The sequence below is a fragment of the Calliopsis andreniformis genome, chromosome 6, assembly GCF_051401765.1.
Source record: "Calliopsis andreniformis isolate RMS-2024a chromosome 6, iyCalAndr_principal, whole genome shotgun sequence".
Classification (NCBI taxonomy): Eukaryota; Metazoa; Arthropoda; class Insecta; order Hymenoptera; family Andrenidae; genus Calliopsis; species Calliopsis andreniformis.
This window is the reverse complement of record NC_135067.1, coordinates 1,284,804-1,302,587: the sequence shown is the minus strand read 5'-3', so window position 1 is coordinate 1,302,587 and position 17,784 is coordinate 1,284,804. Positions and strand designations below refer to the sequence as shown.

Here is a 17,784-nt window from a genome sequence, read left to right as displayed (position 1 = left end):
CACATTTCAAATTCGTACTTACAGCCACTAGCAGCATTACAACGTAGGCGATCGAAGGTTTTGTAAGCGGCTCCAAAAACAAAAGTAATTTAAAGTTAAATATGAACAATACACGGACTGGCAAAAAGGAAAAGAGCCAACACATCCAAGTGTTTGTTCGTGTCAGGTAAATAAACGTTCAAATATTCAAAAATTGTAATACATAAATATGCTGTTTCCTTATAACGCAACTTGTGTTACGAAGAAAAGTATATTTCTTTTGTTTGACAAAAACTAATATGTTTCGGATTGCCAAATAAACGAGGATATTTGATTGCTTTTTACAAATAGAAGCAGTATTATGAAAAATAGTAAAGTATACCTACTCTTGCGGTAAAAAGTACATTATACCGTGCCATCGTGAAAAATAGCAGATTTGGACGTTTACAGTGAAAACTTACACGTTATATAGTTTCACTAGGAAAAATAGTTAGGTATGTATTTATGTATTTGGACAAAAGCATTACTTTTTGCTAAAAATTATTGAAATATTTTACTTTTCATGACAAATGATTAAACACGCTTCTTATCGTAAATAAACGTCCAAATGTCCTTTTAGTGAAAAAAAAGTACATGATATTTTTCGTCAGACAAAAGACAACTGTGCTGCTTTTTGTAAACTAAATGAAAGGTCAAGTAATATTTGTAGTATATTTACAAGGAACATTTCTAATACCAAGATTAATTTTAATTAGCTGTTGAGTAAATCTACAATGAAAGAAGACCTATGTATATGAATATGTATTATTTACATAAATTTAAATAAATCTAAATATTTTTTTGTTTTGATAGGCCAATAAATAATATAGAAATAAGCAATAAATCCAAAAATATAATAGAAATACCTAATGATAAAGAGTTGATAGTATATGAACATCCACAATATAAATATTCAAGGAAATTTAAGTTTGATAATGTATTTGGACCTTCTTCAAAACAGGTATGTACATATTATTATAGGTAAATAAACTATAGAGGATGTTACAATTAAATGTATAAATTATTTCATATCTTATAAATTATACAAAGATGAGAAAAATAACAAATATATATTTTTTTAATTGATAGATTGATGTATATAATGCCATTGTTAGTCCTTTGTTGGAACAAGTTTTGGCTGGATATAATTGTACAGTACTGGCATATGGACAGACTGGTACAGGGAAAACTTTCACAATGGAAGGAATCAACAATGCTTCAAGTCTGCATTGGCAAAGTGTAAGATATTTATTTATTATACAGGGCGTAACAAGTATATCTTGAAATATCCTAAGGAATAGTAGGGAAGCTCAATTGGAACACAAAATAATCTATAACATAGTATTAGACCTGCTTCTATACTGCAATTATAATGTCTTAAAGTCAATATATGTATATGTTAAACTAACAATCAGAGGATTATATAATTTTATTATAGGTGCATCGAGAAACTAAAATAGAGCAAAAAAGTCTTAATACATTCTGTTGTATCTCTTATGGTTTAATTTTTATAAAGCTTTGAAAATTCGAGATATTTGTAGGAAATTGATTTGAAGTTTTCAAAATCTTACGAAAGTTAAACTGTAAGAGACACAATAAAATATATTAAAATTTTTTTTCTATATTTCTGCTCCTCAATGGATCTGTAAAATTATATAATCTTTTGATTATTACTTTAATATACAAGTATATGAACTTTAAGGCAATGTTATTACAAAATGGAGACAAATCGATTGAACACTATGTCATAGGACATTTTGTGTTCCATTTGAGCTTCCCTACCACTCCTTAGAATATTTCAAGATATACTTGTCACACCCTGTATAATTTATTTAAAATAGAAACAAAGCCATTATATATTTTGTATCATACTCACAAGTAAAAAGTTTGATAGTGCTGCTGAAAGTGTAATTAAACTTATTTCTGATTAATATAGAGCTACTATAAAGCTACAGCTGTGTTCTTGCATCAATGGGTAATATTTAAAGATATTTATCTTGAATGATTCAATAAAAACATTCAGTAAGCAAAAGAAGTAATATTTTTTGTAATTATTATTTGCGTTTTTGCAATGTAACATATATAATAAATGTTGGTAATTTGCATTCACCAGTTACATTATATATGGTACAAGAAAATTAGACGCACTATTAATACTTCTTTGGAATTATATAATTTATAGGATTCGACTGCAGGCTTAATCCCACGCTTTCTAAATCATTTATTCGATGAGCTGCAATTATCAGAATCATCACGATATAGAATTAATGTTAATTTTCTAGAACTTTATAACGAAGAATTATTTGATCTGTTATCATCTAATGATGATACATCTAAAATAAGGTAAGCATAACTGTAATAATAACATGTAATAAATTTTCCCAAATCGCGCTGTCACGGAACCGATAGGAGATTCGTACACATTTTAATGCGACGAACAATTTCTTTGATCCTTATTTCGAACAGAGAACTTCGAACTTGAATCGCTTGTATTCGTCGCTCGATTTGTTTATGTGGCGTGACCGACCGGCAGCCAAAGCGACGTGAAGAAAAATATACAGAAATATACAGAATGATTCCAAACATGTGAGACATTTTTGGGGGGTAGATTCGAGACACAAAAGTAATGAAAGGAGTTTATGTGTCCATAAATATGTTCAGGAAGGCCATTGCTATTACAACTTTTTAATAAAGTGTAAACGATCTATATTTACGTAATTTTTTTTATTTATACTCATAATATATGCTGACAAAGTTTGACTATTAAAACCTGGAGTTGACTGTTACCCTGTATATTTGTGTATTTTTATAATAACTTCTGTAATTAAATTTTGTAATTAACTTCTGAATAAGTTGTGGTATAAAGTATAATCAAACATAAATTACTGAACAGATTATACGAAGACACATCAAGAAAAGGTGCAGTGATTATAAATGGATTGGAAGAAGTAACAATACATAATCAGGATGAAATTCAAATGGTTCTTGAAAAAGGTTTGAACAGAAGAAAAACTACTGCAACGTTAATGAATGCTCAATCAAGGTAATTAGTTGAATATACTTATATTAAATGTAATTTATATGCATATGTTATAAATTGTTATCATCTTAAATATATAATCATCAGAATTAACATATAAAACTGTTTGCAGCCGGTCTCATACATTATTTTCAATTACTGTACATACAAAGGAAAATACTATTGATGGAGAAGAGGTTTTAAAAACAGGAAAATTAAATTTGGTGGATTTAGCAGGTAGTGAAAATGTTGGAAGGTCTGGTGCTATTGATAAAAGAGCACGAGAAGCTGGTAGTGTTAATCAATCATTATTAACTCTTGGCAGAGTTATAACAGCTCTTACTGAAAGAGCACCTCATGTACCTTATAGGTAGTGAAAATATTGTATGATTGCATAATACGAAAAATATGATGTTTCATTTTCTTTTGTTATGCTTTATAGAGAATCCAAACTTACAAGATTGCTACAAGAATCATTGGGGGGTTGCACAAAAACATCAGTCATTGCAACTATATCTCCTGCTTGTATTAATCTCGAGAAAACATTATCTACATTAGATTATGCTTGTCGTGCAAAAAATATTACTAATCGTCCAAAAATAAATCAGAAACTTTCAAAGAAAGAATTTCTTAAACAATATGCAGAAGAAATTGAACGACTACGAAAAGATTTATTAGCAACACACGAAAGAAGTGGTGTTCACCTTGCACTCGATAATTACAATGAAATGCAGACATTAATTGCACAACAAACTAAAGAGATAGAAGAAAAAGTATATTTCATAAAAGCAGTGGAGAAAAGCATGCAGGACAAAGAGGTAAATTTTTTATTAATAACTATTTTAACGATGTGATTGTCCATAAATTGTCAGGTTTCTTGTTTTAGAAAATATTTCAAGAAATTAAATTACAAAATATAGCTCAAGAAAAGGAATTAAATGATGCCAAAGTTAAATTAAATAGTACTATCGACACTTTAAATTCATCAAACTATCGACTGAAAGTGGCTATACAAACACGGGACGAATTGAATAATTTAGTAGAAAAATATACTTGTAACGAAACAGCTTTACTGTCTCAAGCTCAAAGTCTGCTGAATGTTGCAGATGTAGCAACCACAGATTCCTATAAACTACATGATAAAATTAGTCGTAAAACGTAAATTAAATATATATGTGTATTTTTTGATACATCATATACTCATTTATAATCTTTTCCTAGTGAAGCAGAACGAACATTTGAAATTCTTGGCAAACAATTTAAGAATGATATTCACGAGTGTATACAGGGCATACAACGAAGTATTTCTACATATGAAAAAAAAGTGGAACAATGTAGCACATCCATTGGAAATGATATTGGTAATACAAATTCTTGCATAGTATATGAATTCATTGAGATATAGTTTCCTCATGTCCTTATAAAAGTAAAAGTTATTTTGATTTCTATTAGGTACAAAATTAGTTACTAAATGTAATAATATTGATACAAAGGTACATACAACTTCAAAACATCTTACTGATCAATATTCGACATGTGCCAATAATGTAATAAAGAATATGAATGACCACGTACGTATTTATCAAACTGTATTAAAACAATGTTTTGAAAAATTTAAATATTTCAATTTCTATAAATACTTCAGCATTTATATTATCAAAATTGGATAAAGGATGAAATAAAAAATGCTGCTGGTACAGTGGAATTTAGAACTGAATTTTTGAACACTGTTTCTATGAAATTAGCTGAAAGTGTTAATACCATAATTCAAAATAGAATAGCTGAGGATTTAAAACTGGTACAAAATAGCATATCCAAAAAATTAAAAATGGCATCAATTCAGATACATGAAATGATAGATTCTGCTTGTAAGAATGAAGTGGAAGCGAGTAATAGGCTAAAGAAAAAAGTTGAAAATATTAAAGCAAATATAGAGGAGCTTCGTAAAAAACAAGAATATACAGAGAAACAGCGTTTGTTTGCTGAGGTATCGATAAAGAATGTGTTACATATGTACAATCCTTACATTATATTGTTAATTTCTACTATTAATTAATCAGTGAGCAAAATGATGTCAGACTGGCCTCAGATAACCCTATATTATTTTTTCAGACAATGGAAAACGTGTATTCTGAATTTCATCGTTTAAAGGAAAGTCAACAAAAGCATTATGTCATAGTTACTAACAAATGTAATAATATCAATGAAATCTGTAATAAAATAGACGATCAATCAACACATGCTTCCAATACTATTGTGAAAATGAAAAGTGACTTAAAAGAAGAGATAGAAAATAATTTGGAAAAGATTGAAAATACCGTTAGTGTTGGAACAGATAAGGTACGAAAAACATTATACAATTAAGAATTGCAAGTTTTATAGAATTCTTTAAAAAATCATTTTTATGTTATTGTAAAAACAGATTGAAAATACAGTAAATAGAACTGCGGAAGAAGGAAAGATTTTATTGGAAAAATTGAAAACAAATATAAATACTAGCTGTGATGCATTAAAACAATATCAGAATCTTGTTGAATGCAATCTTAAAGAGGTACAAAGGACAATGGACATTGATAAAAATGAATACCTATCTGTAGTGAATGTATGTTTGCAGATCATTTAAATGTAATTGATAGCAACATTTGAAAGTATTTCTTATTTAAAAATGTCGTTTTTATAGAATACACAGAAGACAGTTGAAGATATAAATAACAATCATATGATGATTGTGAAAGATCAAGAAGTTAAAATGTGTAATACTTTCAAAGAAATATCTGAGAAATTAGAAAATAGAATTACTGAGTCAAATGCATGGAGCAATAACGTTATTGAACAATTACATGAAACGAGAGATGAAGTAAACAAATTCTTTGATGAAGACATACAACGTGATATGCCAACTGGTAGTATATACATATAGGATACAAATTAAAATATTAATTAGAATCATACAATGGTCCATACTAATTTTAGGGTCAACACCTCCTAGAAAAGAATATTCTTATTCTCGGCAGTTCACAGTAACATCGCCTAGAAAGCTCTTTGCAACATCAAACGACAAAGTAATTAACGCATAGCAGTTATAACATATGTCATTGTTCTTACTGCTTTATTACTTGTTTTATAACAGAAACCTGTTTTAAGTTTTTTTTTCAGGAACATTAAGTCTAATAAGAAATTACAGTATTTCCGCGATAAATGTGAAACTGACGTCCAGAATAAATGTGAAAATTTTATCCTCATTATTAAGCAGATCTTTCTTAAAATCAGTTAAGTGATTAATGTGATAACAGTCGAAGAGATAAGCTCTCGCATTGATAAAACAGTATTAATGCAACGATGAAATTTCTTTATTGTTCATCTTTTGTTCATGAAAATGTCATTATCATATCTGTTGGATTCTTCTGATTAAAATGAAGCTAAACACAACATAATTTGGATCATATTTTCTTATTTAATAGATGATAATGTAATAAGTTTTAGACACCGAAAAGGATAGGTGGTGATAGAGAAAGAGGGGCTGAAATTGAGACATCACATTCACTTTTATTTTCAAATCTTTTTTTTTTATGTAAAACTTTTATCGACAATTTGTGAAATTTTTTATTGAAATAAGATACATACGACATAATTTCGGTTAGCTTGTTTATTTATTTAGTATGTAATGGTAATTCATATATCTTTCATTATTGCTTTTTATGAATTCGAAAAATATTAGCGGGAAACTTTGTATTTCAGTGTCAAAACCGAAAGTTTTCCAGTTAATTCTTAGTTGCTTACATCGCCTAAAAAAGAACTTTAATTTTCAGTTGTTTACAGGGAAACGTGTACACTTTTATATTGAATATTATTTTGTGTTACTTCAATAGTTTTATTGGCTCTACATGCAACTGCATTGAACGTAGTATTCTTTGATTAAATGATTCGAACCATTCAGATATAAACTTTAACTAAATGAATAAATATGATTCAAATTATGTTGTGCTTGGTCTCCTTTTAATCAGAAAATCCTTAAAAATACAGCGGTAACAGTTCCATAAAAAAAATGGTTAAATAAAACGTAATTGTACTATTGTCATAAGCGATAAAGCATCTTTTAAATTTCGGCGATTGCTTCGACGCTCTATCTTTCTTCCTCTTTTATTTCATGTTCTTTTCCAACGCCATTGTTACCGATGAATTACCAATAAATAAAATGTCGTGTCTCATGCTTTCAACTTAAACGTAAAGATCGGTCCTGAGGTTTTTGTATTTATCACGGAAATACTGTACGTTTTGTATTTCGAAATAAAATTAAATGTTTCGAAAATAAACTTAAATGTAATTTTATGCTTTTGTAGAATCATGTTTTCACATGATATGTAAGTAGGATAAAACTTTCTTTAACGTACTTACGTGTGTTCATGTTTGCAGGATGACTCACTATTTGATGCTGAAATAACAATGAAACAAATAGTAAATTCAACTGCAGTATCTGATTCCACTTTTACGTTGTCTTCAACTGATCATGCAATGCTTGCATCTACATTAAACACTGATTCAGTAGCACAATATTTGGATTCACAAAATTCTGTTGATTGTGATACTTTATCTTTTTCTAATACTTCTTTCACATTCATTAAGTCTAACGATTCATCTAAATTAGATAGGGGTAAAAAGTTTAATTAAAATTAAATTAAAATTTTATTAAAGAAAAATTCTGTACAAAATAAATCATTTTTATTTTTGTACACATTTCACTGTTTGGAGAATGAAAAAGCCATTGTTTTGTTACAATTTAGCAGTAGAAAGAAGAAAAACAATGATTTCTTTATTCTCGAAAAAAGGAAAAATATTCGACAACAATAAAAATTATAAAAATTGAAATGAAAAATACTTGGAATACATAATTAAGCTTGTAAATAACATTATGTACATTCTTAATGCTATAAAATATGCAAGCAAAAGTAGCTACACATAAGTCAGTATATTTTAATTAGTTTCGTGCTTATGTATAGGGTGTTTAGTGGGCTATAAGTGGGGCAAATTTAAGGGGTAATTCTAGACGTCAATGTAAGACGAAAATTAAGAGTAATGAAATTACTGGTGATCATTTGTTTGTTAATCCTAGGTGTTTAAGGAGTGGCTTTCGCTACATTTCACACAGCTATAATAGAATTCTCAAAAATTTGACCCACACAATGCTTACAATAATTACTGGCTTTCTAATAATTACTGACCAGTGCCACTAGTTTCATGCCTAAAAGTGATATTCTGTAGCAGAATATCTTGTATAAATTAATTCAGCTTAGACTACTGACTGTGATTGATAAAGTACAAACATTTATGTAGCGATAATAGCATCAGAAATGTCTTCTTTCCATTATAATTATAAGTGTATAGTTTTAGACAGTTCATACTGTAAATATTTTGTAAAATGGAGTAAAATCAACTCTTATTAAAATCCATTAAATCTTCTTGAGTGCATTTTCTTGAATAATGAGTCTATACATATAGTAATTAAATCATTTGCTAAAACTTACTGCCATACCTTCGTTTTTGGCCTTAAAGAGACAGTTTATCTCCTTTCATTATCTAATAATTTATGAGCAATTCTATAAAGATACCCTCTATTGAATTTTATTATAATATAGTTACTTTCATACGGATACTTTTACTGCTTACTTAATATTAGAGGGAGTATTTGGGATCATTTTTCAATTACATTTTCTCTGCAGCCATATATGAAGACCAATGGGAAGCTTGCAGTCTAGCATATTATACAGGGTATTTGACGACAAATGTCAGAAATTTCAAGAGATGATTCTACATCCGAAAATAAAATGAAACTTAAGAATGACAAAACTGCATTTAAAATTTCGTTCCAGAGTTATTAATTGTTGAAAAAACATTTAAAATTCACAGGAAATGTGTTTGATTTAGGACTTATTGTACTAATTTCGCTGTATCTAATCTGGCCAGTGCAAGTCAGCAGTAGAATAAGACCTAAGTCAGACATATTTCTTTCGCATTTTAGACGTTTTCTTAACAATTATGTAATAACTTTAAACCGAAGCCTCAACGCATTTCCATTATTCTTGATTTACGTTTTAACTTGCCGCGTAGAATTGCCAAAAATATAAAATTTTTTTAATGGAATAATTTTTATTTAGTACTTTAATGTCTTTGCTATAAGTACTCATAAGCTGATTCTCATGCGTTTATTACTCGTAGTTCAGGAATTATGAATTATTGAAAAAAAAGTTAACACTCCACTTTAAGCACCTGTAAAATACATGATTTCAAAAATTTTGTAAAACTCTTTAAGATACGTTTAAATATTACTAAAGACTACACATATCCGAATTTGAACTAGATCCGAGATGTTATTCTGAAAAGTGTCCGATTTCACATAGAATAACCCGTATCTATAATCGAATAGTTAATTAACTGAATTCGACTAATTCGCCTGATTTGGATTTGGATGTACGGATATGTTAGCAACAATGTATTTTTAAAGAGAGTTTAAGAAAGGATAATAACTGAACGACGCACGTTTGGCCTTTGAAGGATTTTTGATAGGAACTTAGGGTGTACGGTCATGGAAGAGGGTAAACGTGAGTAAACAATTGTGTCATGATGAATTCCACGGCCCACGACACTTACCCCAGAACCGTTGATTGGGCGCGTATTCTAAAAGAATTGCTAACAAATACGTTTCTTTTACAGTTCTTACTATATGTATCTGGATTTATAATAACGGAATACTCGAGATACTTGTTAGAATTGTAACTTACAAAAGAATTCTATGAATTTTTTGTTCTATTTCTTTTTAGATGTAGGGGTGGTTCTAGCATAACTTGGGGGGGGGGGGGGCCACTTTTCACGTGAGACACTAATTTTTCGACAATTGCTTTATTATATTAACTTAGTAAATTTTTTATTTAATTAAACCTATAATTACGACTAAAATATAAATGTAACGCTTCCGTTACATTTCTCCATCATATATACTATAATTCAATCAATTGATGATTTTACTAACAAAAAAATAAGAAAAATAACATTGTAGAATGTTGGAACTAAAGTTTTATTCTTCAAAAATAAACATAGTACTTAAATTTATTTTCTTATACGTTGTTTTGACTATTTATAGTGTTTTTGGTGTATTGAGAGGGACGGCAAATCACTTTCACAAAGTAGGAAAGAACGCCTCTACTTCGATTTTGAGAAATTAATTATTGAAAATGTGAAAATTTCTATACAGGTATACAGCGTAACGGTGTCTACGATTTTTGGCCCGCTTTCATGATATTTTCATGAATATGTAATTAATTGGTATTTTATCACCAATAAATTGCAAATTTAGATTTCCGAAATATTTTTTTTATTTAAAAAATGGGTTATATTAATTTTTTTAAATGGACCGTATATTTTTTAATGCACTATTTGTTGCATCTCGTTGTTTTTTATAAAAAGTATTAAACTATTTTCCGAAAAAACCATTAGTTTGGGGTATCGGAATCATGCTACGTATATAAATTTTCATCGTTCCTATAACTATAATTAATTTCTCGAAAACCAGGCAAAGGTACTCCTTCCTACTTTGCGAAAGTGTTTTGTTTGTTCTTCATATCTAAACAGAAATTCAACAAAAAACTGCGTACACTTCGTAAAGTTTCCATGTCAGTGCGTTGTGTGAGAGGTGTTTGGCGTAAGTACGGAATGTTTAGTTTAGGGAGATAGTCACATTAACAGTGACTAATTAAAGAATAGCTTAACTAAATAATTAATAAAATATTATTATTACCATTATCGCTGTAAAAAAATATATAGGGTGTTTCATAATACGTGGGAAGTTGACTTTGGAAGTTGATTTTACGCCTAAAAAAATGGATAAAGTTCATATAAACACATGTCTTATCTGAATAGACATAACTTTGGCAAAAATGGTCGAATTGATAATATCAAAAAGTCGTTTGAAAGCGTGAAATCTCTACTTTTGCGTACTGTTTTCAGATTTTAGTTTTGTTGTTTTGTGGCAAAGTTATACATACCGCTATAAAGGACAGTTTAAACTTTTTTTTAAATTTCGATCAACTTTCTAATACTCCATGGGGCGCAACAAATTTTTTAGACACATTGCATTTATGCCAGTCGAAAGCGACTTCTTTCCCGTGTAAAATAAGTGTTTGCTGAATGTTGTACGATTTTTTTTAATAAAGTTATTCAACTTTAAAGCAGAAACCGTCTCTTTGACTTTAATTGCTGCTCAAAGGCGATAGAATCAGCATAGAACGTAGATAAAAAAAGCAGTAGAAAGTTTGAACTTTCTTCTTGAAGATGCATTGTTTACTTTAGCAATTTAATTAACATTTCGGTACACTAGATCTTTTCGAAAATATGCTTAAAAATGCTACAATTTCCATTTTTTCTTTAACTCGTATCTCGACAACAGCTGATCGCAGCATCGTGATCTTAAGCTCATTTTAAGGCAGAGAGTCTGCCGATATGATTGAGCCCTGAATGAATTTGCTGTGACCATTTTTTCCTTATGTCCTTTATGGTTAAATTTACCGTTTTACATAAAATGAGGCTACTGCGTTAATTTCCCGTGCCATCCATTCGTTCAGGCGAGTTCTCTTGTTCTCGTATCCCCCACCCCCCGACGTCACACACGTGCATACTCACACACACGCGCGATTACATGCGGTGACGCTAATGCCGGCGGTAGTGGGTTTGAGGTAGTCAGACAACCGCTGAAGCCAAAGCGGAACTTTAAACATAAAGGACATAAGGAAAAAATGGTCACAGCAGGTTCATTCAGGATTCAATCAAATCGGCAGACCCTCTGCTTTAAAATGAGCTTAAGATCATTGTGCTGCGATCAGCCGTTGTCAAGATACAACGAGTTAAAGAAAAAATGGAAATTGTAGCATTTTTAAGCATATTTTCGAAAAGTTCTAGTGTACCGAAATGTTAATTAAATTGCTAAAGTAAACAATGCATCTTCAAGAGGAAAGTTCAAACTTTCTACTGCTTTTTTTATCTACGTTCTACGATGATTCTATCGCCTTTGAGCAGCAATTAAAGTCAAAGAGACGATTTCTGCTTTAAAGTTGAATAACTTTATTAAAAAAAATCGTACAATATTCAGCAAACAGTTGTTTTACACGGGAAAGAAGTCGCTTTCGACTGGCATAAATGCAATGTGCCTAAAAAAATTAAAGTTTTAATTAAATTAAAAAGTTGGTCGAAATTTAAACAAAAATTTAAACTGCCCTTTATAGCGCTATAACTTTTCCACAAAATAACAAAACTAAAATCTGGAAACAGTACGCAAAAGTAGAGATTTCATGCTTTCAAACGACTTTTTGATATTATCAATTCAACCATTTTTGCCAAAGTTATGTCTATTTGAACTTGGCCCCATTTTTCGGCTTCGTGGAGGTGATCCCTTAATTCTTTTGCTAAGTGTATAATGAATTTCCTATTTTGAGTTTGTGGTACCTATACTATAATTACGCTTATAGAAAATGCTCAAAATAACCATCTTGCATTTGAAAGCAAGCTTATAGGACTCAAACACAATCTTATACCATTATACGAAATGTTATATAAGTATACAGCGTCAAAAGAAATACTCTCATTGATAGTAAAAACTGAACTGATTCACAGAGTATTTCGAAATTTACTGAATACTTAAATAATCATATGAAAGACATCAAGCACTATTTGTAAATAGTGCAACTTCTTTTTTACGAAATATTGCGGCTTACGAGTAAAGAGGATGGACGGAGAGTTTGTTGCATTTATAATTTTTTTTTTATTTAAGTAATTTTAAGGTTTATGCTGTAAGAAATTATTCTGCAAATTTATAAAATTCATTATATCTCATAAACGAAAACAAATAGGACATATGTTTATATAAACTTTTTTTATTATTTTTAGGTGTACAATCAACTCCCAAAGTGGAACCCATATATTATGAAATACTCTGTATATTAGACTGTTATTAAAGTTTGAATTAAATCTGTTGCAATCAAAGATTCACACAAACTATAAATAAAATCTTAATGTACATACTAACTTTTGCATTGTTTAATTTCAATTTGTATTTATTTTAATTTACATAAAAAAAGTTGTATATTTCAATAATAAACAACGGAAATTCATATTCGGATACTTAAGTATTTAGACGTGAATTTTGAATCTAAGTTCGAACGATAATGAGTATTTTGAGTATTCAAATATTTGAATAGTAAGGACTTCAGTATAAATTGAATTTTGGCGCGAGAACTATCGCGGTTCAATTCCTACGTTTCGTGGATTTAAAATGAACGAAACATGGAACGCGCTCTTGGCGATTTACAATCATAAACTTGAGTTTGCTTTGTACTTATCACTGGAGCATGGTTTTATTATGATTTTTGAGCGCCAGGTGGCCGCGTTTTTGTTGTCCGTTTGTCGAACAGTACAGGTCTGAACGCCATTACATCGATAAATGTCATTGTATGCGCGTCTCGTAAAACTGATTTCAAATCAATAAATATATATTAAAATATAAAATTAGCTAATATGTCGACCAAACGGAAAAATCTGACGAACAAAAAGGGCCGTGCGAAATCGAGAAAGGTTGAATATGACGAAGAGGACATCTCTAGTGAACATGACTCGGAAGTTGATGACGCTGAGACCGGTTCGAATGCTGATGGTGAAGACGCTGCTGAAGATGATCTTCCTGATGTCTCCAGTATTCCAGAATTACCGCCACCTGAGGTCATACCAATTTCATTTTTTACTTTAAGTGATTATTTATCTCAGGTTAGAGTGTATATTGAGATCCAATGGCTGGAAAGACGACGTTGGCATTCATGACGCTGATGGGCCTTGCAGTCATGCATTTCAGACGCTAGGAAAAGAAAATTATTTTAGAAAAGAGAACATCGTATGTTATTAGTTATGTTATTCGCTTAAATGTTAACGAGTATTTTATGTATCCTTATTTAACTTTCCAGAGTAACTTCTTCAATGTTGAAATATTTTAGTTTCTAACTAAATGTAGTTCAAATTAAAATTTTTTTACATTTTATTAATATGAACTAAAAGAAAGTTAATTTAGTAAAAAACTTATAGGTCACATTAAAACTGATACTACAAGCCACATATAGAGTGGCTGATTACATTTAAAAATAGTGATTAACTCTATAAGAAAATTCTTTAAACAAAATTTTAGTACAGTTAAAGAAAATATAGAAATTATTTTATAAGTATATATATCAATAAGTTATCAATTGAAATATGCTATACCGAAATTTTGTTTATAAAAACAAGTGTAATTTTCTTTGGTAGAAAGATATAACTGTATTCTACATTTGCTTTGATGCCCTGCAATAAAATTGTTAGTTAAACAATCTCTTCAATTATGTAGTTAATTACTTAATTGTATCAGTGTGTTGTGTAGTACATAAGGTATATCAGATAACTTGGATCATTTTTAAAGGATAGATTCTAAATATAGAGACAATGAAAAAAGTTCATGTGCGCGTATGTATTATTTTATATCGCATATAGTATGATATTCTCTTTTAGATCCACAACTATGCTGTAGTTATTTAAAAGACTAATATATCTGTGGGCCTAATAGGACCTTAACAGATTTTACATAGCATTCTTACAAGCATCTTACAAGCTCTTACAAGATCTTACAAGCATTTTACATAGTATAATATACCATATGACTAAAAAAATAAATATCTGCATTTTAACTTATCTTCCAAAAGTGTCTCATGTTTCTGTTATTTTATAGATGTTCTGGTCAGCATTTTACGCAATACAAAATAACATATAATTAAAAATTTAAATATTTCCAGACATATACGCACCTGAACTCTTTTCATTGTCTACACATGTAGAGTCTACTCTGCATAATTACAATCTTGTATACCTTGTATATAGTATAGGACATTCTGAATCCTATATGTTTACATGTACCATAAGATATTCAGAATAATATGTATTATTAATGCACAACATCTGAGTTTGACCTCTCTCAAATAATCAGACAGAAAAATGAATAAAGTCATAGAATTAAGGTTCTCAGAATTTCTAAAAGATTTTTACGTTTAACAATTTGGTCATTATGCTTGTTACAGGGAGGATGGGGGAAACCTGGAACATTACTCATGTGTGGACTCACAAATTGGGATATGGCAGGTCGTAAAGCTCCTCCCAAAGGAGTTAAAGCCAACGTAGGACGCAGCTTATGGACACCTCATACTTTTAAAAATCTAAATGGTGCCCGAGTAAGATTAGTTGCCTCTGGTCCAGCTGCTTCTCATAGTATTATTGTTACTGAAGATAATAGATGTCTAGCGTTCGGTAGAAATGACAAAGGTAAATATATGAAATTTAAATATAATTTATCATTATAAACAAATAATTTAGTGTAGATAAAAATATATTTCTATTAATACTTCGTTTAATATGTATTTGATTACTATTAATTAATATTAATAATTTAAGATATTGATATTTAGATTTTACAGATTTTTATACAATAATTTTTGTTAGGTCAACTAGGTGTTGGTGATGCAAAGCGTCGGGATGAACCTACTGAGGTTACAGCATTGAAGGGGCATACAGTTATAGCAGCATCTTGTGGCCGTAATCATACCTTATTCTTAACAAGTCGCGGCGTAGTTTTTGCTGCTGGAGACAATAAATTAGGTCAATGCGGTGTTGGTAAATCTGATGCTTGCATTGTTGCTGCCACTAAAGTAAAATATTCTGGTCCACCAATAGTGAAAGTAGGATGTGGAGCAGATTTTTCAATGATTCTGGACATTAAAGGTGGTTTACACTCATTTGGTTGTCCAGAGTATGGAGCATTAGGTCATAATACAGATGGAAAATATTTCATAACAAATACAAAAATGGCGTTTCACTTCGAGAAAGTGCCTAAGAGAATCGTTTTATACGTTGAAAGAGCAAAAGATGGTCATGTTACACCTTTAGACCGTGTTGAGATTACAGACTTTAGTTGTGGTCATTATCATACCGTTGCAATAGATAGTAAGAATCGAGCGTTTTCTTGGGGATTCGGAGGTATTGGTCGTTTAGGCCACAACGAACAACGAGATGAGTTAGTGCCTCGTTTAATCAAGTTCTTAGAACCACCTAATCGAGGAGTTCGAGCTGTGTATTGTGGCAGTACTTACAGTATTGTCATTAATGTACATGGAACAGCCTTAATGTTTGGGCAAACGAAACGTACTGGAGAAGCTAATATGTATCCAAAACCAATTCAAGATTTATCCGGTTGGGAAATTAGATGCGTTGGTTGTTCGCAAACTAGTGTAGTGGTTGCAGCTGATGATTCAGTTATTGCCTGGGGTGCTAGCCCTACATTTGGTGAATTGGTAAATAATTTTATAAGGAATATAAGTAAACACAAGTTGTTGAATATTTTTAAGTTTTTCTTTTTTAATCAATGATTTCAGGGTTTTGGTGAAATGCGTAAATCTTCAACTACTCCGATGGAAGTAAAGGCATTGGAAGGTTTATACATTACTGCCATTACCTGTGGTATCTCACATACGCTTATGATTTGTCGCGATGAATCTGAAGAAGAAAAAGCCAAAATCAACAAACTTCAAGTATATTCGGTTTAAACAATTACTGATAGACTGCAAAAAACGTCCATACGAAATACAGACTTAAACTGTTACTTTACTATGTACTTCCAATTTTACTTAATATATGAGGGAAAGTTTATCATGATAGAGAACCCCATTTTGTTAGTAGCTCAGGACATAGACCAAACAAATAGATGCAAAAATATATTTTGATACGTTGCTATTTTATTGAAGTACTCTGTATCTTTGACCAGAATGAAAATAGTTAACACGTATGAAGAAGAGTGCTGGAAACTAGAAAGGAAACGTTATGGAATTCGTTAAGAACTACCTTTCTTTTTTTCTCTTTTTAACCTACTATATGCAAATAGCCTATATCATTGATTCATCACAGTAGTACCTGAATCACTAAATCTGCAAAAATCATTTTTATATTCTATATACAAAGTGAAAGTGGTTATACAAAAACAAGCCGTATCTTATGCTTTAAGTGGTTAATGTTTTCTATCATAAGTGCATAGAAAATATCATTGATATTAATAGTTCATTAATTCATTATCGTTTTATCTGAATTCATGAGACACATAGATAATTTACTATTACAATCATTATAAAGAACAATGCTTCCTCAAAACCAGCATTGTTTATCATACCTTTAAACTAAGAACTGCTTTTACGATTATACACAACAAAGAAAGTTTTAGTGAAGAGTATACATTGTTAATTATAATAAATGTGGTTTGAATACCATGTATTATCAAAACTCATGTATACGCATTGTATTTAAGCCTACCCATGTCTTAGTAGCGAATATAATCGAAATTTTATATACAATTTTTTTTAGAATTACTGTTAGTGTAACAAAAGGATTTATAAAGCTCACAATGTCATACTTTTTTGTATATTTTTAAATTGTAATTACAACTACTGCCATTATGTATTTGGAATATCTTCCATTAATGTGATGTTGGATATTCATATTCCGTTCCATTCCACACAATATGTTTGTGTGGTTATTGCACTAATATACTGTTCTAACAAACTTGAAACAAATGTACAAGGTAAATTAAAAAATAAACGAATTTTTTAAGCAATTTTTATTAAAAAGCGTTCTGAATGTATTTGTATTTT

The 17,784-nt window shown here is 30.1% G+C and overlaps 2 protein-coding genes across 2 annotated transcripts; both read left to right on the top strand.

Moving 5' to 3' along the window:
* Positions 1 to 101: 101 nt before the first annotated feature.
* Positions 102 to 7,705, top strand: LOC143181107 (kinesin-like protein Klp61F). The gene is made up of 16 exons (XM_076381337.1): positions 102 to 166; positions 832 to 979; positions 1,108 to 1,257; positions 2,201 to 2,361; positions 2,912 to 3,061; positions 3,171 to 3,407; positions 3,480 to 3,855; positions 3,924 to 4,195; positions 4,259 to 4,398; positions 4,490 to 4,608; positions 4,683 to 5,024; positions 5,150 to 5,377; positions 5,460 to 5,639; positions 5,718 to 5,940; positions 6,011 to 6,099; positions 7,451 to 7,705. The coding sequence occupies exons 1-16, from the start codon at positions 102 to 104 to the stop codon at positions 7,703 to 7,705; spliced, it is 3,135 nt and encodes a 1,044-aa protein (XP_076237452.1).
* A 5,686-nt stretch (positions 7,706 to 13,391) lies between these two features.
* On the top strand, positions 13,392 to 17,741 carry LOC143180470 (protein RCC2 homolog). The gene is made up of 4 exons (XM_076380212.1): positions 13,392 to 13,795; positions 15,172 to 15,412; positions 15,590 to 16,437; positions 16,519 to 17,741. Exons 1-4 carry the CDS (start codon positions 13,595 to 13,597, stop codon positions 16,687 to 16,689), a joined length of 1,461 nt encoding a protein of 486 aa, XP_076236327.1. The 5' UTR covers positions 13,392 to 13,594; the 3' UTR covers positions 16,690 to 17,741.
* The last annotated feature ends 43 nt before the right edge of the window (positions 17,742 to 17,784 follow it).